Source organism: Pongo abelii, chromosome 6, assembly GCF_028885655.2.
Source record: "Pongo abelii isolate AG06213 chromosome 6, NHGRI_mPonAbe1-v2.0_pri, whole genome shotgun sequence".
Taxonomy (NCBI): Eukaryota; Metazoa; Chordata; class Mammalia; order Primates; family Hominidae; genus Pongo; species Pongo abelii.
In genome coordinates, this window is record NC_071991.2 from 13,677,883 (window position 1) to 13,700,633 (window position 22,751).

At 46.9% G+C, this 22,751-nt stretch overlaps 1 protein-coding gene across 8 annotated transcripts in view; it reads left to right on the forward strand.

The window, feature by feature from the left end:
* LOC100457207 (general transcription factor II-I repeat domain-containing protein 2B) overlaps nucleotides 1-22,751 on the forward strand; it is a 58,764-nt gene that overhangs the window by 11,581 nt on the left and 24,432 nt on the right. For all 8 annotated transcript variants that reach the window (XM_009242691.4, XM_054560378.2, XM_054560376.2 and 5 more), the window contains exons 2-6: nucleotides 5,075-5,178; nucleotides 10,998-11,136; nucleotides 18,983-19,102; nucleotides 20,909-21,092; nucleotides 21,261-21,289. In XM_009242691.4, the coding sequence (XP_009240966.3) occupies nucleotides 5,080-5,178; nucleotides 10,998-11,136; nucleotides 18,983-19,102; nucleotides 20,909-21,092; nucleotides 21,261-21,289 (571 nt within the window). In that variant the 5' untranslated portion in view covers nucleotides 5,075-5,079. The remainder of the gene's footprint in view (nucleotides 1-5,074; nucleotides 5,179-10,997; nucleotides 11,137-18,982; nucleotides 19,103-20,908; nucleotides 21,093-21,260; nucleotides 21,290-22,751) is intronic.

The window sequence follows — 22,751 nt, forward strand, 5'->3', positions numbered from 1 at the left end:
AACCTCATCTCTACTAAAAATACAAAAAATTAGCCGGGCATGGTGGCGGGCGCCTGTAGTCCCAGCTACTTGGGAGGCTGAGGCAGGAGAATGGCATGAACCCGGGAGGCGGAGCTTGCAGTGAGCAGAGATCGTGCCACTGCACTCCAGTCTGGGCGACAGAGCGAGACTCCGTCTCAAAAAAAAAAAAAAAGACATAGGACCTTCATCACCAGGGGTGCCCTGTGGGCTGTTGTTGTGGCGTCTCCCTTTTTTTTTTTTTTTTTTTTTTAGACGGAATCTTACTCTGTTGCCCCACCTGGAGGGCAGTGGCACAATCTTGGCTCACTGCAACCTCCGCCTCCTGGGTTCAAGCAATTCTCCTGCCTCAGCCTCTGGAGTAGCTGGGATTACAGGTGTCTGCCACCACGCCCGGCTAATTTTTAGTAGAAAAGGGGGTCTCACCATGTTGGCCAGGCTGGTCTCGAACTCCTGACCTCAAGTGATCCACTCGCCTCAGCCTCCAAAAGTGTTGGGATTATAGGCGTGAGCCACCGCGCCGGCCCCTTTTCTTATTACACATTGAGTGTGATGACATCATAGATCAATGGCAATTGAAGGTGTGAAGAAGTGGAAATAGCACTAGGCAAAAATTGTCCTGGTGTATGTTCTAGCTTTGCTTGGACAACTTGCTAAGTTGTAAAATGAGAATACTTCTACGCCCTTTTCTCTCCCGGGGTTGCTAAAGACAAAATAAAGATTACGAATGGAAATTCTCTGAGCTTCCAAAAGAATAAGGATGGAGCATGATCTAAGGGAGTGTTCTGGTGAATGGGAACATAACACGCCTTTGCCGTTACATATTCTTTGATGTGCATTTGCTTGGTGAGTGGAATCTGGAATGCTCAAGAAAAGACTTTCTAGGACCTACGCGTCTCATGGCTGGATGCCGCTTTTTCTACTCTTCATCTTTGCCAAAAAGCAGAGAGGCAATTGAGGCTGCTTTTTCTGACTCCAGCTCTGTTGCCAGAACAGAGCCTTTGCTATGAAAAACAATACTGGCCGGGCGTGGTGGCTCACACCTGTAATCCCAGCACTGTGGGAGGCAGAAGCAGGAAGATCGCTTGAGCCCAGGAGTTGGAGACCAGCCTGGGCAACATAGTGAAACCCCGTCTCTACTAAAATGCAAAAGTTAGCCAGGTGTGGTGGCATGCACCTGTAGTCCCAGCCACCCGGGGGCTGAAATGGGAGGATCAACTGAGCCCAGAAGGTCGAGGCTACACTGAACCATGGTAACACTCCAACCTGGGTGACAGAGCAAGATGCTGTCTCAAACAAAACAAAACAAAACAAAACGAAACAAAAAAACAGACCAGGCATGGTGGCTCGCACCTGTAATCCCAGCACTTTAGGAGGCCGAGGCGGGCGGATCACTTGAGGTCAAGAGTTCGAGACCAGCCTGGCCAACATGGTGTAACCCTGTCTCCACCAAAAATACAAAAATTAGCCAGGTGTGGTGGCTCATGCCTGCAATCCCAACTACTTGGGAGGTTGAGGCAGGAGAATCGCTTGAACCCAGGAGGCAGAGTTTGCAATGAGCTGAGATCGTGCCACTGTACTCCAGGCTGGGTGACAGAGTGATACTCCACCTCAAAAAACAAACAAACAAACAACCAAATCTTTCCCTATCCCTCCCTTCCCCCTACTATTCTGTTTAATAATAATAGAGATATAGAGATTTATAAAAATTTTTAACGATAACAATTTGCATTCTACTGGTTCAGCGTAGCTAATGTTCTCAGATTATAACTCTAAGGGATCCTCGAGTGTCTTCAAAGAATTTTGGTAGATAGTTGCATTTTTAGAATTTCTTTTCAACCTTCTGTAACTGTCCAGACTGGCTAGGGTGTGCTGTGGTTGCAAACAACACCAGACTTTGGAGGATTAAAGGAGCAAAGACTTATTTCTTGGTTGCACTAAAAGTCTGTTATGTGTTGGCTGTGAGTCTGTTTCATGTTGTCTGCAATCTGGAACCCAGGCTGCTGTAGTGGTTCCATATGGAAAGTTCCCAGTGACCACCGAGGAGGAAGAGAGAGTGTGGCAAAGTGAAGTTACTTCCCTGACATCCTCAGTCCACGAAAGTCATGTGGCCACACCACATTCAAGTGGGCAAGAAATCAGACCACATGATCTGAAAGAGACCTTTGTGAATATTTCCAAATAACCCCATGTGACCTCCACACTTAGCTCCCTTAAATCTTCAGTTTTGGTTGGGCTCAGTGGCTCACGCCTGTAATCCCAGCACTTTGGGAGGCTGAGGCGGGCAGATCACCTGAGGTCAGGAGTTTGAGACCAGCCTGACCAATACGATGAAACCCCGTCTCTACTAAAAATACAAAAATTAGCTGGGTGTGGTGGTGCCTGCCTGTGATCCCAGCTACTTGGGAGCCTGAGGCAGGAGAATCGCTTGAACCCAGGAGGCAGAGGTTGCAGTGAGCAGAGATCACACCACTTCACTCCAGCCTGGGCGACAAGCGTGAAACTCAAAAGAAAAATCTTCTGTCTTCCTTCCACATGCACACTTATGTTGATCTGTTTATCTTTTGCTTACAAATAGAATTAAGCCAAATATTGGAGAGACATGATGGTAGCTGACAGGTACTTAATTTGCATGTTCCATTTCAAAAAGTTGTTTTTAAGATTTCAGAGAATTTTTTTCAAAGAAATTTCTTAAAGCTAACTTCATTTAGAGCTTGGCAAAATGTATCAGCCAGGCACAGTAGCTCACGCCTGTCATCCCAGCACTTAAGGAGGCCGGCACAGGAGGATGGCTTAAGCCCAGGAATTTGAGATCAGCCTCGGCGATAGAGCAAGACCCCATCTTTACAAAAAAATGTTAAAAAATTAGCTGAGCCTGGTGATACATGCCTGCAGTCCCATATGCAAAACATAGCTGGGGCTACTCAGGAGGGTGAAGCAGGAAGATCACTTGAGCCCTGAGAGTTGGAGGATGCAGTGAGCCATGATTGTGCCACTTCACTCCAGACTGGGTGACAGAGTGAGATCCTGTCTCTAAAAACAAAACAAACAAAAAGCTAAAAAAAAAAAAAACTTGGCAAAATTTAGAGTGAGCTTTTAGGAGACAGAAGTCCAAAGGAAAGTGGGAAAGAAGGAATTTTCTCTTCCTATCTTTAGCACACAAACCCATTATATCCTTTCTATGTGTAAGTGAAATAGTGTGGTAGCTGTCACAACCATGCTGAAATCTGACTAAACATCATTGGATCAATAAGGTACAAATCCTCCTCTCCTCATCTGGGAAACAGCATGCTCCTCTCACATAATACCTGAGTTTGTTTTATGGGGAGGTCATGTGTAGGTTTAGTGGAAAATATATTCTATAAATTAGCATAAAAATAAATGTAAAAGGCTGGGTGCGGGCCAGGCGCGGTGGCTTACGCCTGTAATCCCAGCACTTTGGGAGGCTGAGGCGGGTGGATCACGAGGTCAGGAGATCGAGACCATCCTGGCTAACATGGTGAAATCCCGTCTCTACTAAAAATACAAAAAATTAGCCGGGCGTGGTGGCAGGCGCCTGTAGTCCCAGCTACTCAGGAGGCTGAGGCAGGAGAATGGTGTGAACCTGGGAGGTGGAGCTTGCAGTGAGCGGAGATCGTGCCACTGCACTCCAGGCTGGGCGACAGAGTGAGACTCTGTCTCAAAAAAAAAAAGGCTGGGTGCGGTGGCTCACGCCCGTAATCACAGAACTTTGGGAGGCCTAGGCAAGTGGATCACTTGAGGTCAGCAATTTGAGACTAGCCTGGTTCAACATGGTGAAACCCCATCTCTACTAAAAATACAAAAATTAACCAGGCGTGGTGGTGGGAGCCTGTAGTCCCAGCTGCTTGGGAGGCTGAGGCAAGAGAATCGCTTGAACCCGGGAGGCAGAGGTTGCAGTGAGCTGAGATCGCGCCATTGCACTCTAGCCTGGGCAACAGAGCAAGACTCCGTCCCCCAAAAAAAAGGCTGGGCATGGTGGCTCATGCCTATAATCCCAGCACTTTGGGAAGCTGAGGCAGGCAGATGACTTGAGACCAGGAGTTCAAGACCAGTGTGGGCAACATGGCAAAACCCTCTTTCTACAAAAAAAAAAAAAAAAAAAAAAAAATCCAGGTTTGATGGTGTGTGCCTGTAGTCCCAGCTGCTTGGGACCCTACAGTGAGCTGAGATGGCCCCACTGCACTCCCGCCTGAGCGACAGAGCAAGACCCTGTGTCTAAATAAATAAATAGTTTTAAAAAAAGAAAGTTGACTGGGCACGGTGGCTCACGCCTGTAATCCAGCACTTTGGGAGGCCAAGGCGGGCGGATTGCCTCAGGTCAGGAGTTCGAGACCAGCCTGGCCAACATGGCAAAACCCCGTCTCTACTAAAAATACAAAATTTGCTGGGTGTGGTGGTGGGCACCTGTAATCCCAGCTACTCGGGAGACTGAGGCAGGAGAATCACTTGAACCCAGGAGGTGGAGGTTGCAGTGAGCTGAGATCGCGCCACTGCACCAGCCTGGGCAACAAGAGTGAAACTCAGTCTCAAAAAAAAAAAAACAAAAAGAAAGAGAGTTAGCAGGGTTGGGTGTGGTGGCTCACACCTGTAATCCCAGCACTTTGGGTGGCCAAGGAAGGCAGATTGCTTGAGCTCAGGAGTTTGACACCAGCCTAGGTAACATGGCGAAACCCTGTCTTTACAAAAAATACAAAAATTAGCCAGGCGTGGTGGCACTCACCTATAGTCCCAGTGACTGGAGAGGCTGAGGTGGGAGGATCGATTGAATCCAGGGGGCAGAGGTTACAGTAAGCTGTGACTGCGCCACTGCACTCCAGCCTGGGTGACAGAGCAAGACCCTGTCTCAAAATAAAATAAAATAATTTAGCATTACTATTCAGAAGCTCATGGACAAGTCACTAAATGCCTTTAAATTTCAGTTTCTTCAACTCGAGAGGAAAGTTTGAACTAGATCTTTAGTGAGCACCCTCACAGCTCTGAATGTGGGTTTCAGACTCTGAATTTTTGCCACTTTCTTATTGCTTCTCTTGCACAGGGATCATGGCCCAGGTAGCAGTGTCCACCCTGCCTGTTGAAGAAGAGTCCTCCTCAGAGAGCAGGATGGTGGTGACATTCCTCGTGTCTGCCCTCGAGTCCATGGTGAGACAGCCTGACACTTGTCTGACTTTCCATAGATGGATCATTGTTGAAATGACAGAATCATGAAACACTTTAGAATCCCTTTTCTTTTTTTTTTTCTTTTTTCTTTTCCTTTTTTTTTTTTTTTTTTTAAGACAGAGTCTCACTCTGTCGCCCAGGCTGGAGTGCAGTGGCACAGTCTCAGCTCATGGCAACCTCTGCCTCCTGGGTCCAAGCAATTCTCCTGCCTCAGCCTCCCAAGTAGCTGGGATTATAGGCACCAGCCACCACATCCAGCTAATTTTTGCTTTTTTTTTTTTTGAGACAGAGTCTTGCTCTGCTGCCCAGGCTGGAGTGCAGTGGCATGATCTTGGCTCACTGCAACCTCCGCCTCCCGGGTTCAAGCAATTCTCCTGCCTCAGCCTCCCAAGTAGCGGGGATTACAGGCGCCTGCCACTACGCCCGGCTAATTTTTTTGTATTTTTAATAGAGACGGGGTTTCACCATGTTGGCCAGGCTGGTCTCGAACTCTTTACTCTCAGGTGATCTGCCCACCTCGGCCTCCCAAAGTGCTGGGATTACAGGCGTGAGCCACCATGTCTGGCTGCTTCAATATCACTTTTGATGTTTGCCTTCTGCCTGACATCTATATAAGGGTATCCTTTATAGAGGATAATGGGCTTGTCAGATTATTTATGTATTTGTATATTACATTGTGGATGCAATTATATAAACTTAAGCTTCCCAGATCTGAAATGTAATGAATGGTAACCTTTGTTACCATGTTTGAGAATATTTTTTTTTTTTTTTTTTTTTTTTAAATATTTCCCAGATTTACTATTTGACTTACAAACATTGGATTTAGACAAAATAACAAAGAAAAATAGAGTTTAAGAGGTACAATTAAAAAATTTAAATCTAGTTGTATGTACGTATCTATTTTACTCTGTTACTTTAGTGTAAGAATAAACATTTCATGCCAGGTGTAGTGGCTCACACCTGTAATCCCAGCACTTTGGGAGGCTGAGGTGGGCAGATCACTTGAGGCCAGGAGTTCCAGACCAGTCTGGCCAATGTGGCGAAACCCCATCTCTGCTAAAAATACTAAAGTTAGCTGGGTGTGGTGGCGCATGCCTGTAGTCCCAGCTACTCTGGAGGCTGAGGCATGAGAATTGCTTGAGCCTAGCAGGTGGAGGTTGCAGTGAGCCGAGATCGTGCCACTGCACTCCAACCTGGGTGACCGAGTGAGACTCTGTCCCCATCCCCCCTCCTCCCCAAAAAAGAATAAACATTTCAATTATTCCAGAAATTTTGGATAATTAAAAATAATTCTGGTGATTATCATTTTTATGGATTAATGTTGAAACATTTTCATAGTGTCTTAGGCTTTGTTTCCTGGTGAGTTTATCTTTCCTAACTCAGGTTGTGTGTTGCCATTCCTGTAAGGCTTGCCTCACACAGAGTTCCATAACTTTTCTTTGAATTCAGGACCTTTGTGCATGCCTCTGTCACAGGAAGGATATACCATATCATTTTGCAGTCTATGTTCTCTTAAAGCCTATGAGCTCCTCAGGAGCTAAGACTGTGTATTTTCATTAATGTATGTATCTTGAGCATTAGGATATTGACTGGCATATATTAAGTACTTAATAAATATTGATTAAATAAACATTGCCAGTTGGGTACGGTGGCTCACGCCAGAAATCCCAGCACTTTGGGAGGCTGAGTTGGGCAAATCACTGGAGGTCAGGAGTTTGGGACCAGCCTGGCCAACATGGTGAAACCCCGTCTCTACTAAAAAAAATACAAAAATTAGCTGGGTGTGGTGGCAGGCACCTGTAATCCCAGCTACTCAGGAGGCTGAGGCAGGGGAATCGCTTGAACCCAGGGGGTGGAGATTGCAGTGAGCCGAGATCGCACCACTGCACTCCAGCCTGGGGGACACGACGAGACTCCATCTCAACAACAACAACAACAACAACAACAACAAATTGCCTGATTAGATCCTTGTAGCCACCCCGCAAAGTAGATAGTCTAGATGACATTATTATTATTCACTATTTATAGATGAGAAGCCTCAAATATTTGGAGTTTTGGTAATATGCCCAAAGTCGCATTAGTTAATTTTGTAGATCTGGGATTCAGCCTGAGTTTTCTGGGTTTGTTTGTTTTATTCTAGTATCTGTCATGTTTGGGCAGTGTCAAACCCAAGTTTTATGGTTCTAAAGCCAATTTTCTGTCTAATGTGAAGCATTTTTTTTCTATCCCCACCCCCTCTTTAAACTATTTTCTTTTTTTTTTTTTTTTTTTTTTTTTAATTTATGAAGTATTTATTGATGATTCTTGGGTGTTTCTCGGAGAGGGGGATATGGGAGGGTCATAGGATAATAGTGGAGAGAAGGTCAGCAGATAAACACATGAACAAAGGTCTCTGGTTTTCCTAGGCAGAGGACCCTGCGGCCTTCTGCAGTGTTTGTGCCCCTGGGTACTTGAGATTAGGGAGTGGTGATGACTCTTAAAGAGCATGCTGCCTTCAAGCACCTGTTTAACAAAGCACATCTTGCACCGCCCTTAATCCATTTAACCCTGAGTTGACACAGCACATGTTTCAGAGAGCACGGGGCTGGGGGAAAGGCCGGAGATCAACAGCATCCCAAGGCAGAAGAACTTCTCCTAGTCAGAACAAAATGGAGTCTCCTATGCCCACCCCTTTCTACACAGACACAGCAACAATCTGATCTCTCCTTCCTTTCCCCACACTTCCTCCCCTTCTCTTCAACAAAACCGCCATCATCCTCATGGCCCGCTCCCTATGGTCGCTGTCTCTTCGGAGCTGTTGGGTACACCTCCCAGACAGGGCAGCCGGGCAGAGGCGCTCCTCTCCTCCCAGACGGCGCGGCCGGGCAGAGGCGCTCCTCACTTCCCCGACGGAGCCGCCCGGGCAGAGGCGCTCCTCACTTCCCAGACGGGGCCGCCCGGGCAGAGGCGCTCCTCACTTCCCAGACAGGGCGGCCGGGCAGAGACGCTCCTCACTTCCTCCCAGACGGGGTGGCAGCCAGGCAGAGGCGCTCCTCACCTCCCAGACAGGGCGGCCGGGCAGAGGCGCTCCTCACTTCCCAGACAGGGCGGCCGGGCAGAGGCGCTCCTCACTTCCCAGACTGGGCGGCCGGGCAGAGGCGCTCCTCACGTCCTAGACGGGGTGGCCAGGCAGAGGCGCTCCTCACTTCCCAGACGGTGTGGCGGCTGGGCAGAGGCGCTCCTCACTTCCCAGATGGGGCAGCCAGGCAGAGGCGCTCCTCACTTCCTCCCAGACGGGGTGGCGGCCAGGCAGAGGCGCTCCTCACTTCCCAGACGGGGCGGCCGGGCAGAGGTGCTCCTCACTTCCACCCAGACGGGGTGGCGGCCGGGCAGAGGCGCTCCTCACCTCCCAGACGGGGCGGCCGGGCAGAGGCGCTCCTCCCTTCCCAGACGGAGTGGCCAGGCAGAGGCGCTCCTCACCTCCCAGAGTGGGCGGCCGGGCAGAGGCGCTCCTCACTTCCCAGATGGGGCAGCCAGGCAGAGGCGCTCCTCACTTCCTCCCAGACGGGGTGGCGGCCAGGCAGAGGTGCTCCTCACCTCCCAGACGGGGCGGCCGGGCAGAGGTGCTCCTCACTTCCTCCCAGATGGGGTGACGGCCGGGCAGAGGCGCTCCTCACCTCCCAGACGGGGCGGCCGGGCAGAGGCGCTCCTCCCTTCCCAGACGGAGAGGCCAGGCAGAGGCCCTCCTCACCTCCCAGAGTGGGCGGCTGGGCAGAGGCGCTCCTCACTTCCCATAGTGGGTGGCAGCCGGGCAGAGTGTTTGAGAATATTTTTAAAATCTAAATTCAAAAGTAAATAGGCCAGGCGCAGGGGCTCACGCCTGTAATCCCAGCACTTTGGGAGGCCGAGGCGTGTGGATGACTTGAGGTCAGGAGTTGGAGACCAGCCTGGCCAACATGGTGAAACCTGTTTCTACTAAAAATACAAACATTAGCTGGGCGTGGTGGTGGGTGCCTGTATTCCCAGCTACTCAGGAGGCTGAGACACAAGAATCACTTGAACCCGGGAGGCGGAGACACAAGAATCACTTGAACCCAGGAGGCGGAGGTTGTATTGAGCTGAGATTGTGCCATTGCACTCCAGCCTGGGCAACAGGGCAAGGCTCCGTCTCAAAAAAAAAAAAAAAAAAAAGTAAAAATAAAAAATTTTAAAAATTAGTCAAGCATGGTGACACATGCCTATAGTCCCAGCTACTGGAGAAGCTGAGGCAAGAGGATCGCTCCAGCCTAGGAGATCAAGGCTGCAGTGAGCTAGGATTGCACCACTGTACTTCAGCCTGGGTAACAGAACAAGACCCTCTCTCAAATAATAATAATAATAAAAGAAAGCATTAGGATCTGTTTGAAGAAAACTCGAAATATCTTCCCCAGGGACATTGTTTAAGAACTGATCACATTCCTTTCATTTGACAAATATCCATGAAGCACTTCCTAAGCCAAGGCCCTCTTCTAGGAACTGGAGTCACAAGACCTGAGAAGGTCCCCCTCACAGAGATCTTATATCCTACTTGGGGGACAAACAACAAACAAATTCGGCTGGGCGTGGGGACTCACGCCTGTAATCCCAGCACTTTGGGAGGCTAAGGCAGACAGATTGCTTGAGTCCAGGAGTTCAGGACCAGCCTGGCCAACATGGTGAAACCCCATCTCTACTAAACATACAAAAATTAGCTGGGCGTGGTGGCGCATGCTTGTAGTGTTAGCTACTTGGGAGGCTGAGGTAGGAGGATCACCTGAGCCCAGGAGGTTGAGGCTGCAGTGACCCATGATCACACCACTGCAATCCAGGCTGGGCGACAGAGTGAGACCTTGTTTCAAAAAAACCTCAATAAATTCTATGTGTGTGTTTCTTATCAGTAAATAAAATATTATAAAGAAAAGGAGGCTGGGTGCGGTGGCTGTAATCCCAGCACTTTGGGAGGCCGAGGAGGGTGGATCACCTGAGGTCAGGAGTTGAGACCAGCCTGGTCAACTTGGTGAAACCCCCATCTTTACTAAAAATACAAAAATATTAGCTGGGTGTGGTGGCAGGCACCTTTAATCTCAGCTAACATGGGAGGCTGAGGTGGAGGTTGCAATGAGCAAATCGCGCCACTGCCCTCCAGCCTGGGTGAAAGAGCGAGACTCTGTCTCAAAAAAAAAAAAAAAAAAAAAAGGCCTGTATATATGAAGAGGTAACCAGAAAGTCTGCAGCCAAAAACGTAGGGAAAAGGCATATTGGAGTTCCATGTCAGGCAGTCAATAAAAATATGTTGTTTGGGTTTTATGATGTTTATGGTGTTTGCTTGATAAATTTCTTTTGGTTTCCTTTCTCGGTGATTTTTCTCATTCTAAATAAATATTCCTGGCCAGGTGTGGTGGCTCACACCTGTAATCCCAGCCCTTTGGGAGGCCAAGGTGGGCAGATCACAAGGTCAGGAGATCGAGACCATCCTGGCTAACACGGTGAAACCCCGTCTCTACTAAAAATACACACACACACAAAAATTAGCCAGGCGTGGTCACGGGGGCCTGTAGTCCCAGCTACTCGGGAGGCTGAGGCCGGAGAATGGCGTGAACCCGGGAGGTGGAGCTTGCAGTGAGCCGAGATCGCGCCACTGCACTCCAGCCTGGGTGACAGAGCGAGACTCCTTCTCAAAAATAAGTAAATAAATAAATATTCCTTTTGCTACCTAATTTTGTATTCTTAAAGCAGGCCTCCCAGGCCCCACGAACTTGGATCTGCCCTTGTAGATAATACATCGCTTTTTGTTTCTGTTTCAGTGTAAAGAACTGGCCAAGTCCAAGGCAGAAGTGGCCTGCATCGCAGTGTATGAAACAGATGTGTTTGTCGTCGGAACCGAGAGAGGATGCGCTTTTGTCAATGCCAGGACGGATTTTCAGAAAGATTTTGCAAAATACTGTAGGTGTTGTAATTTTATCCTTTGTATTCCCAATCTCAAAAGGATCGCAGGCAAGACTTCCACAGTATTTTCTTCTAAGATATCATAAGCATTCTCCTAGAAACGATCCTAACACATCATTTTGGATTCAGCTTACCAAATAAACACTGCTTAACACTGCAGAGTCCAAGACAAATGGTCATTTTATTTTGTACTAGGTCCTCAGCAGTACTCTGCTTTATTAGAATAAATTTCAAGGACATAGAACAAATTATCTTTAATTCCTAAAATAAACACCATTTTACAGAATACTCTTACTTTAGTCCTTTCCAAAGGAAGGGGAAAAACTTTTTCAGAGCTTGTTGTGTATTACTGCCTGTTAATAGCCATTATACAATTACTCCTTTTTTCTTTTCTTTTTTTTTTTTTGAGACAGAGTCTCACTGTGTCACCCAGACTGGAGTGCAGTGGTGTGATCTTGGCTCACCGCAACCTCTGCCTCCCAGGTTCAAGTGATTCTCCTGCCTCAGCCTCCCGAGTAGCTGGGATTACAGGCACCTTCCACTATGCCCAGCTAATTTTTATATTTTTGGTAGAGATGGGGTTTCACCCTGTTGGCCAGGCTGGTCTTGAACTCCTGACCTCAAGTGATCTGCCCACCTCTGCCTCCCAAAGTACTGGAATTACAGGTGTGAGCCACTGCACCTGGCCGTTTTTTCCTTTTCTTAGTATGGCAGTTTCAGAGCCTTCAATATGCCAGGGTGTGCTGCAAGCATCCAGTGTGAGTGAGCATATGTGGCCATATGTCAAGGAACTACTCTACAGTGTTAAAAACTACACCTTCTGCCGGGCACAGTGGCTCACTCCTGTAATCCCAAAATTTTGGGAGGCCGAGGCAGGTGGATCACTTGAGCTCAGGATTTTGAGGCCAAGCTGGGCAACATGGCAAGACTCCATCTCTACTAAAAAATACAAAAAAATTAGATGGGTGTGGTGGCACTCGCCTGTTGTCTTAGCTGCTCAGGAGGCTCAGGTGGGAGGATCGCTTGAGCCCAGAAGGTCAAGGCTGCAGTGAGCTGTGATCACACCACTGCACTCCAGTCTGGGCCATAGAGCGAGACCCGGTCTCAAGACAAAACAAAACCAGACAAAAAACTACACCTTTTATGGTGGTAATCTCTAACACTGTAGGTTATTTACCAAGTATTGATATATCAATTTAATATTCCTTATAACCATGGAAGGATAAAAATCAGAAAGGTTTGTCAGATGGTATAAGGGTGTGTGTGTGTGTGTGTGTGTGTGTACAGAGAGAGGGGTCTCTATGGATTGGCAGAGGGTATATAAAGTGTGTGTGTGTGTGTATACATAGATTAGATAGATGGGTAGATAAGAGAGAGGAATTATATACATATGTATGTAGACAGATTAGATAAATAGATAGATGATGGATAGATAAGAGAGAGGAATTATATATATATGTATGTCAATAGCTTAGATGGATGGATAGATAAGAGAGAGGAATTATATATATATGTATGTCAATAGCTTAGATAGATGGATGGATAGATAGATAAGGGAGACAGGAATTTTATATAGGTAGATAGATAGATAGATAGAAAGATAGATTAGATGAATGGATAGAGAGAGAGAGAGAGAGAGAGATATGAAAGAGGGGAGAATTGAGTGATTGATTCAAATTTACTTCCAAGATCCCACATTAAGGTCCCCACTATCAAGAAGACAGATTAAAAAATGAAGCCATCTTTAAATAATACAGTGTGTAATTGATACACAAGAAGGGTATTCTCAATTCATTAATGTCAGATGCCAGTTGAATTTCTAATCATTGAAATTTACTTATAGATTTTTTTAAGATTCATAGCTGCATGTCAGTTTCGTTGTCGCAAATATTTTCTCTAGTATTCATCTTGTAATGAAACTTCTGAAATTGGTGTGATAATCTTTTTATATTTTCTTTTCTTTTAATAACGTCAACTTTTAGTTTAGATTCGGGGGGCACATGTGTAGATTTGTTACATGGGTATATCGTGTGATGCTGTGGTTTAGGGTACAGTAGTGAGCATAGTACCCCATAGTTCATTTTGCAACCCTTGCCCCCACTTCCCTCTTTCCTCTAGGAGCCTCCAGTGTCTGTTGTTCCCATCCCCATCTTTATGTCCATGTGTACCCAAAGTTTGGCTCCCACTTACAAGTGAGAACATGTGGTATTCGGTTTTCTGTTCCTGCATTAATTTACATAGGATAATGGCCTCCAGCTGCCTCCACATTGCTGCAAAGGATATGATTTCTTTCTTTTTCATGGCCGCAGGTTTTTCGTTTTTGTTTTTGTTTTTTGAGACAGAGTTTTGCCCTTTCGGCCAAGCTGGAGTGCAATGGCATGATCTTGGCTCACTGAAACCTCCACCTTCTGGGTTCAAGCCATTCTTCTGCCTCAGCCTCCCAAATAGCTGAGATTACAGGCAGCTGCCACCACACCCAGCTAATTTTTGTATTTTTTAGTAGAGACAGGGTTTCGCCATGCTGTCCAGGCTGGTCTTAGACTCCTGACCTCAGGTGATCCACCCTCCTCTGGCTCCCAAAGTGCTGGGATTACAGGCGTGAGTCATCGTGCCCAGCCTGTTTTTTTTTTATTTTTTTTTGAGACAGGGTTTTGCTGTATTACCCAGTCCAGTCATAAATTCCTGGGCTCAAGTGATCCTCCTGTCTTGGCCTCCCAAGCAGCTGAGATCTACACCTGGCATGCATGCTAAATATTTGGTCAAGGGTTTATTTCTGGACTCTCTATTCTGTAGATCTATTTGTCTTTATGCCAGTATCACGATGTTTTGATTACTTTATAATGTGTTTTGAAATCAGGAAGTATGTGACCTCCAAATTTGCTCTTTTTCAAGATTGTTTCTGTTATTCAGAGTCCCTTGGTGTTCCATATGTTTTTTTTTTTTTTTTTTTTTTTGAGACAGAGTCTCGCTCTATCGCCCGGGCTGGAATGCAGTGGAGAGATCTCGGCTGACCACAACCTCTGCCTCCCCAGTTCAAGCCATTCTCCTGCCTCAGCCTCCCGAGTAGCTGGGATTACAGGCACATGCCACCATGCCCAGCTAATTTTCTTTTTTTTGTATTTTGAGTAGAGATGGGGTTTCACCACGTTGGCCAGGATAGTCTTGAATTCCTGACCTCGTGATCCACCCTCCTCAGCCTCCCAAAAGTGCTGGGATTACAGGGTGAGCCACCGCACCCAGCCCTATGTGAATTTTAGAGTGGATTTCTTAATTTGTATGAGAAATACCCTTGAGATTTTGATGGGGATTGCAATAATTCTGTAGATGGCTTTTGGTAGTACAGATATCTTAGCAATATTAAGCCTACCAATCCATGAACATGAGATGTCTTTCCATTTGTTTGTCTTCTTTAATTTCTTTTCTTTTTTTTTTTTTTTTTGAGAGACGGAGTCTTGCTCTGTTGCCCAGGCTGGAGTGCAGTGGCTTGATCTCGGATCACTGCAACCTCTGCCTCCCAGGTTCAAGCGATTCTACTGCTTCAGCTTCACAAGTAGCTGGGACTACAGGCATGCACCACCACACCCAGCTAATTTTTGTACTTTTAGTAGAGACGGGGTTTTGCCATGTTGCCCAGGCTGATCTTGAACACCTAACCTCAAGTGATCTGCCTGCCTTGGCCTCCCAAAGTTCTGGGATTATAGGATTATAGGTGTGAGCCACCGCTCCCAGCCTGTCTTCTTTAATTTTGTTCAGCAGTGTTTTATTGTTTTAGCATACAGATTTTCCCTTCCTTGATTAGGTCTATCCCTAAGGATTTTATTCTTTTTGATGCTATTGTAAATGGAATTGTTTTATTTCCTTTGCAGATTGTTCATTGTTACTGTATAGAAATGCAATCGATTTGGTGTGTTGATGTAGTATCCTGCAACTTTGCTGAATCTGTTGGAGTTTGAATAGATTTTTGTGTGGAATTTTTAGGGTTTTCTACATACAAAATCATGTATCATCTATGAACAGAGATAATTTTACTTCTTTCTTTCAAATTTGGAGGCCTTTTTTTTCTTACCTAATTTAATTGCTCTGGCTAGGACTTCCAATACTGTGTTGAACAGAAGTGGGGAGAGAGGGCATCTTTGCCATTTCTTTCTTTCTTTCTTTTCTTTGAGATGGAGTCTCACTCTGTTGCCCAGGCTGGAGTACAGTGGCGCGATCTCTGCTCACTGCAACCTCCGGATCCCAGGTTCAAGTGATGCTCGTGCCTCAGCCTCCTGAGTAACTGGGATTACAGGTGCGTGCCACCACACCTGGCTAATTTTTATATTTTTTTTAGTAGAGGTAGGGTTTCACCACATTGGCCAGCATGGTCTCGAACTCCTGACCTCAAGTGATCTGCCTGCCTCTGCCTCCCAAAGTGCTGGGATTACAGGGGTGAGCCACCGCACCTGGCCCATCTTTGCTATTTCTGATCTTAGCTATCAGTCTTTCATTGTTGAGTGATATTAGCCGTGGACTTTTTATAAATGGCCTTTATTACATTGGTCATTTCCTTCCACTTCTAGTTGGTAGAGTGCTTTTATCATGAAAGGATGTTCAATCTTGTCAAATGCTTTTTCCGCAGCAATTGAGATGATCATGTGGCTTTTGTCCTTTACTCTGTCAATGTGGTATGTTACACTGATTGATTTAAATATGTTGAACCCTCCTTGTATTTGAGGAATAAATTCCACTTGGGGCCGGGCACGCCTGTAATCGCAGCATTTTGGGAGGCCAAGGTGGGCAGATCACTTGAGGTTGGGAGTTCGAGACCAGCCTGGTCAACATGGGAAAACCCCGTCTCTACTAAAAATACAACAATTAGCCAGGTGTGTGGTGGCAGGAGCCTGTAATCCCAGCTGCTCGGGAGGGAGAGGCAGGAGAATCACTTGAACCCAGGAGGTGGAGGTTGCAGTGAGCCAAGATCATGCCATTGCACTCCAGCCTGGGTGACAGAGCAAGACAAAAAAAAAAAAAAAAAAAAGAAAGAAAGAAAGGAAAGGAAAGGAAAAAGGAAGAAAGAAAATTCCAGAAGGAGGTTTCGCAGTGAATTTCAGCGGCACCATACCCACAGGCGGTTTCCTAGGGAGTTCCACCAGTTCCCCAGAGCATGGCTTCCCAGCAAATTCTCTTGGCATCACCCTCCAGGTAGCTTCCAGAGAGTTCCACTAGCACACTAGAGGCCATCTTCCTTATAACGCCCAGAAAGTGTTGCAGGCACCCACAGGGTAACTGTCTGGTGATTTCCTCCAGCACCCCCAGAAAGCAGGCCCCTGCTTACCAGTCACCACATGGACGCCCCAACAGGCTTCCCCACTATCCAGTGGGCCGTGGCCAAATCCTGTTTAATGAGGTCTGGATCTCGGCCCTGGGGGGCCACCCCATTCCTGGATTTGCTCCCTCCTGGGTCCCCTGCCTTAGCCCAGCAGTCACAGATGCTCTTGCAACCTGCTGCTTATGTTCTCTTTAGAGTCCTCAGTCCCTCTAGCAGCTAATCCCATGTTACCAGTTGACGACTCTTCTAGGAAACTTCACCTGTTGGTGTAAATTAGTACAAGCTCTATGGAAAACAGTATGGAGATTTCTCAAAGAACTAAACATAAACCCCCATTCAATCCAGCAAGCCCACTACTTGGCATCTACCCAAAGGAAAAGAAATCATTCTATCAAAAAGACACCTGCCTTGAACATTTATCACAGCGCTATTCACCATAGAAAAGACGTACAATCAAGCTAAGCATCCATCACCAGATGATGGGACAAAGAAAATGTGGTATGTACACTATGGGATACTATTCAGCCATAAAAAAGAATGAAATAGCTGGGCATGGTAGCTCATGCCTATAATCCAAGCACTTTGGGAGGCCGAGGCGATGGATCACTTGAGATCAGGAGTTCTAGACCAGCCTGGCCAACATGGCGAAACCTCGTCTCTACTAAAAATATAAAAATTAGCCGGGCGTGGTGGTGCGTGCCTGTAATCCCAGCTACTCGGGTGGCTGAGGCACAAGAATTGCTTGAACCCGGGAGGCGGAGGTTGCAGTGAGCCGCGATCATGCCATTGCACTCCAGCTTAGGTGACAGAGTAAGACTCTCTCAAAAAAAAAAAAAAAAAAGAATGAAATGATGTCTTTTGCAGCAACATGGATGGAATTGGGGGCTATTGTCTTTATCATTTGACTTAAGAAGGCAAATGCTGCATGTCCTAACTTACAAGAGGGGCTAAATAATAGGTACACATGGACATAGAATGTGAGGCCAGGTGCAGTGGCTCACGCCTATAATCCCAGCATTTTGGGAGGCCGAGGTGGGCAGATCACTTGAGGCCAGGAGTTCAAGACCAGCCTGGCCAACATGGTGAAACCCTGTCTCTACTAAAAATACAAAAATGAGCCTGGTGTAGTGGTGGGTGCCTGTAATCCCAGTTACTAGGGAGGCTGAGGCACAAGAATCTCCTGAACCCGGGAGGCAGAGGTTACTGTGAGCTGAGATTGCGCCACTGCACTCCAGCCTGGACGACAGAGTGAGACTCTGTCTCAAAACAAACAAACAAAAAACAAACAAACAAAAACATGGCCATAGAGTGTGAAATAACAGACACCGGAGACTCAGAGGGGTGGGAGGCAGGAGGTGGGTAAGGGATGATAAATTACTTCATGGGTACAGTGTACATTATTTGGGTGATGAGTACGCTAAAACCCCAGACTTCACCAACGACACCGTATATCCGTGCAAGAAAACTATACTTGGCGGAGTGCGGTGGCTCACGCCTGTAATCCCAGTACTTTGGGAGGCCGAGGCGGGCAGATCACGAGGTCAGGAGATCGAGACCATCCTGGCTAACACGGTGAAACCCCATCTCTACTGAAAAATACAGAAAAATTAGCCGGGTGTGGTGGCAGGCACCTGTAGTCCCAGCTACTCAGGAGGCTGAGGCAGGAGAATGGCGTGAACCCAGGAGGCGGAGCTTTCAGTGAGCTGAGATTGCGCCACTGCACTCCAGCCTGGGTGACATAGCGAGACTCTGTCTCAAAAAAAAAAAAAAAAAAAAAGAAAACTATACTTGTGCCCCTTACATTGATAACAAAAAAAAAAAAAAAAACCTTTCTGTGTTCAAATTACTATGTGGTTTCTCTCTTCTGACTAGACTGATGAAAACAATCAGTTTTAAAACTTTTGGAGGAGCAATTGATTCCGGGGCTGGTCTGGAATGGGTTCAGGGGTATAGTCTTCCTATACAATTATTGTCACGTTTCAACTGTATAGCATATCAGATTTCTGTTATAAAGATAATTTCTGGCTGGGTGCAGTGCCTCACACCTGTAATCCCAACACTTTGGGAGGCTGAGATGGGAGGATCACTTGAGGCCAGGAGTTAGAGGCCAGCCTGGGCAACATAGTGAGATCCCATCTCTAAAAAAATTTTAAAAATTAGCCAGGTGTGATGGGGCACTCCTGTAAGCCTAGCTACGCTGGAGGCTGAGGTGGGAGGACTGCTTGAGCCCAGAAATTTGAGGCTGCAGGGAACTTTGATCATCCCACTGCACTCCAGCCTGGGCAGCAGAGTGAAATCCTGTCTCTAAAAATAATAATTTCCTTAAGCTACTACTATTTCTTTATATGTTGATTTTTTTTATAGTTCTTTAACCTGTTTATCATAAATACCATTTTTTCTTGTTTTTCTTTAAAAGATCTTGTTTTATATTTATTCACTTTTTTCCCCTTTTTTCTGTCAATACCAGAAACAAAGTACGGAAGTGTACAGCACAAATGCTTAGATACTGACCTAATGCCAATCATCCATTTGCAGGTGTTGCAGAGGGGCTGCGTGAGGTAAAACCTCCCTGCCCTGTGAATGGAATGCAGGTCCATTCGGGCGAAACGGAAATACTCAGGAAGGCAGTGGAGGACTATTTCTGCTTTTGTTATGGTAACGTTCACTTTAAGCATGAATTCTATTTTTTTTTTTTTTTTGAGATGGAGTCTTGCTCTGCCACCCAGGCTGGAGTGCAATGGCGTGATCTTGGCAACCTCCCCCTCCTGGGTTCAAGCAATTCTCCTGCCTCAGCTTCCCAAGTAGCTGGGATTACAGGCACCCACCACCACACCCGGCTAATTTTTGTATTTTTAGTAGAGATGGGATTTCACCATGTTGGCCAGGCTGGTCTCGAACTCCTCACCTTGTGATCCGCCCGCCTTGGCCTCCCAAAGTGCTGGGATTATAGGCGTGAGCCACCGCGCCCAGCCAAGCATGAATTCTCTAAGTGGTTCACCCAGGAGTAGGACAGTGTCACAGACAGTCTTATTGCTGTGACTACCTAGAATGTTTTGAACATTTCAAAACCCATATGCTTATCAAGCGAGGAGCTAGTTCTTTTTTTTTTTTCTGAGAGGGAGTCTTGCTCTGTCACCCAGGCTGAAGTGCAATGGCGCAATCTCAGCTCACTGCAAACTCTGCCTCCTGGGTTCAAGCGATTCTCCCACCCCAGTCTCCTGAGTAGCTGGGATTACAGGTGCCCACCACCATGCCCAGCTAATTTTTGTATTTTTGGTAGAGATGGGGTTTCACCATGTTGGCCAGGTTGGTCTCGAACTCCTGACCTCAGGTAAATCCTCCTGCCTTGGCATCGCAAAATGCTGGGATTACAGGCGTGAGCCACCGCACCTGGCCACCAGTTCTTAATTACCAGATTAAGTGTTCTTATAGAAGGTGATGTAGATCTTGGATCTTCTGCTCTGTGGAAACTTCTGTATTGATCACTCTTTTTTCCTTGATCCCATTTTAGAGAGCACCCGCATCAAGGCCAGTGTATGGCTAAAGACAGTCAATGTTGGCTCAGTCACCTCCCTCACCCCTCAGTTGTCGCTCCACCTACCCATGTCTTTCCATAGGCAAGAAGATGGGAATTAAAAAAAAAAAAAAATACACTGGGCGTGGTGGCTTGAGCCTGTAATCCCAGCTACTTGGGAGGCTAAGGTGGGAGGATCATTTGAGCCCAGGAGTTTGAGACCAGACTGAGCAACATAGTAAGACCCTGTCTCTACAAAATAAAATAAAAATAATTTTCAAAAATCCTTTGCAGTGTTTTAAAAAGCTACATAACAGGCCGGGCGCGGTGACTCACACCAGCTACTTGGGAGGCTGAGGTGAGTGGATCACCTGAGATTAAGAGTTCGAGACCAGCCTGGCCAACAGAGTGAAACTCCATCTCTACTAAAAATACAAAAATTAGTCGGGCATGGTGGCAGGCGGCTGTAATCCCAGCTACTCAGGAGGCAGAGGCAGGAGAATTGCTTGAACCCAGGAGGCAGAGGTTGCAGTGTGCCCAGTCGAAACCCTGTCTCTTAATTAAAAACAAAAAAACTAGGCTGGGCTCGGTGGCGCACGCCTGTTATCCTAGCACTTTGGCAGGCTAAGGTGGGTGGATTGCCTGAGCTCAGCAGTTCGAGACCAGTCTGGGCAAGATGGTGAAACCTCATCTCTACTAAAATACAAAAGAAATTAGCTGGGCATGGCGGTGTGTGCCTGTAGCCCCAGCTACTCGGGAGGCTGAGGCAGGAGAATTGTTTGAACCCGGGAGGCGGAGGTTGCAGCGAGCCGAGATCTCGCCGTTGCACTCCAGCCTGGGTGGCAGAGCGAGACTCCGTCTCTACAAAACAAAACAAAAAAAAACCAAAAAAAACCTGGTAGAACGTTAGGTTCACACCATCTAAAGACGTTCGCATCTTCTTGTAGGTAAAGCCTTAGGGACGACGGTGATGGTGCCTGTTCCCTATGAGAAGATGCTGCGAGACCAATCGGCTGTGGTAGTGCAGGGGCTTCCAGAAGGCGTTGCCTTTCAACACCCTGAGAATTACGACCTTGCAACCCTGAAATGGATTTTGGAGAACAAAGCAGGGATTTCATTCATCATAAATAGGTGACACACTCTGCACCCCCGCCCCCTCAGTTCATTTAAAGATGAAACTGATAGCTTAATTTTAATTCACTCATGCATTCCGACTGTTGCGTTTCAGAGCTGACTGTTCAGATGTGTCATGCCTTTTTCATTTGTCCATGCTGTGTAACGGTGTTGCTTTTCTTGCAGACCCTTCCTAGGACCAGAGAGTCAGCTGGGTAAGTGACAGCTTCTCAGGTTTGGTGGCTCTTCTGAGCTGCTGAACTACTTCTTTTTCATTAAAACTTGAACTGGGGGCCAGGCGCGATGGCTCACACCTGTAATGCCAGCACTTTGGGAGGCCGAGGCGGGTGGATCACAAGGTCAGGAGATCGAGACCATCCTGGCTAACACGGTGAAACCCAGTCTCTACTAAAAATACAAAAAAAAAAAAAAAAATTAGCCGGGCTTGGTGGCGGGCGCCTGTAGTCCCAGCTACTCGGGAGGCTGAGGCAGGAGAATGGCATGAACCCGGTAGGTGGAGCTTGCAGTGAGCGGAGATCGTGCCACTGCACTCCAGCCTGGGCAACTGAGCAAGACTCTGTCTCAAAAAAAAAAAACAAGACTTGAATTTGGGTGAGGGGAGGGAACTTAGAGGACGGGCCAATAGGTGCAGCAAGCCACCATGGCACACATGTGCCTAGGTAACAAACCTGCATGTTCTGCACATGTATCCCTCCCTTTTTTTAAGAAGAAATAAAGAAAATTTTTTAAAAAGAAAAATACATTTGTAGCTATTAAAAAAATTTAGGCTGGGCACAGTGGCTCACACCTGTAATCCCAGCACTTTGGAAGGCAGAGGTGGGCAGATCACTTGAGGTCAGGAGTTCGAGACCAGCCTGGTCAACATGGTGAAACCCCATCCCTACTAAAAATACCAAAGTTAGCCAGGCGTGGTGGCGGTTGCCTGTAATCCCAGTTACTCAGGAGGCTGAGGCAGGAGAATCGCTTGAACCCAAGATGTGGAGTTTGCAGTGAGCCGAGATCATGCCACTGCACTCCAGCCTGGGTGACAAAATGAGACTCTGTCTCAAAAATAAATAAATAAATAAATAAATAAGAATAAAAGAGGATGTCTTGCTGAGACTGCCTAGGTGGAGTAAGGAGACGGCAGGGGTGGGGGGGTGGCACAGTTCACAAGGCACCTGCTGAGTGTATGACATGCTTCAGTTCTTCTTAGCCAGGGACTAAACACAGTGGAAAGTCTGTTTCGGGAGGGATGGTGAGTTCCTGTTATCCTCTAACTCACATTAAAGGAGAAATGAGAGGGGCAGGGTGGCAGGTGGCCATGGACTGTTGTCCCAACTGACTTGTATCATCATCATAGAAAAACAATAATACAGTGGTCCCCCCTTATCCTCGGGGAATATACTGCAAGACCCCCAGTGGATGCCTGGATCCATGGGTAGTACAGAACCCTTCATATACTATGTTTTCCCCTATATGTACATACCTATGAGAAAGTTTAATTTATAAAGCACAGGCCGGGCGCAGTGGCTCACGCCTGTAATCCCAACACTTTGGGAGGCTGAGGCAGGTGGATCACCTGAGGTTAGGAGTTTGAGACCAGCCTGGCCAACATGGTGAAACCCTGTCTCTACTAAAAATACAAAAATTAGCCGGGTGTGGTGGTGCGCGCCT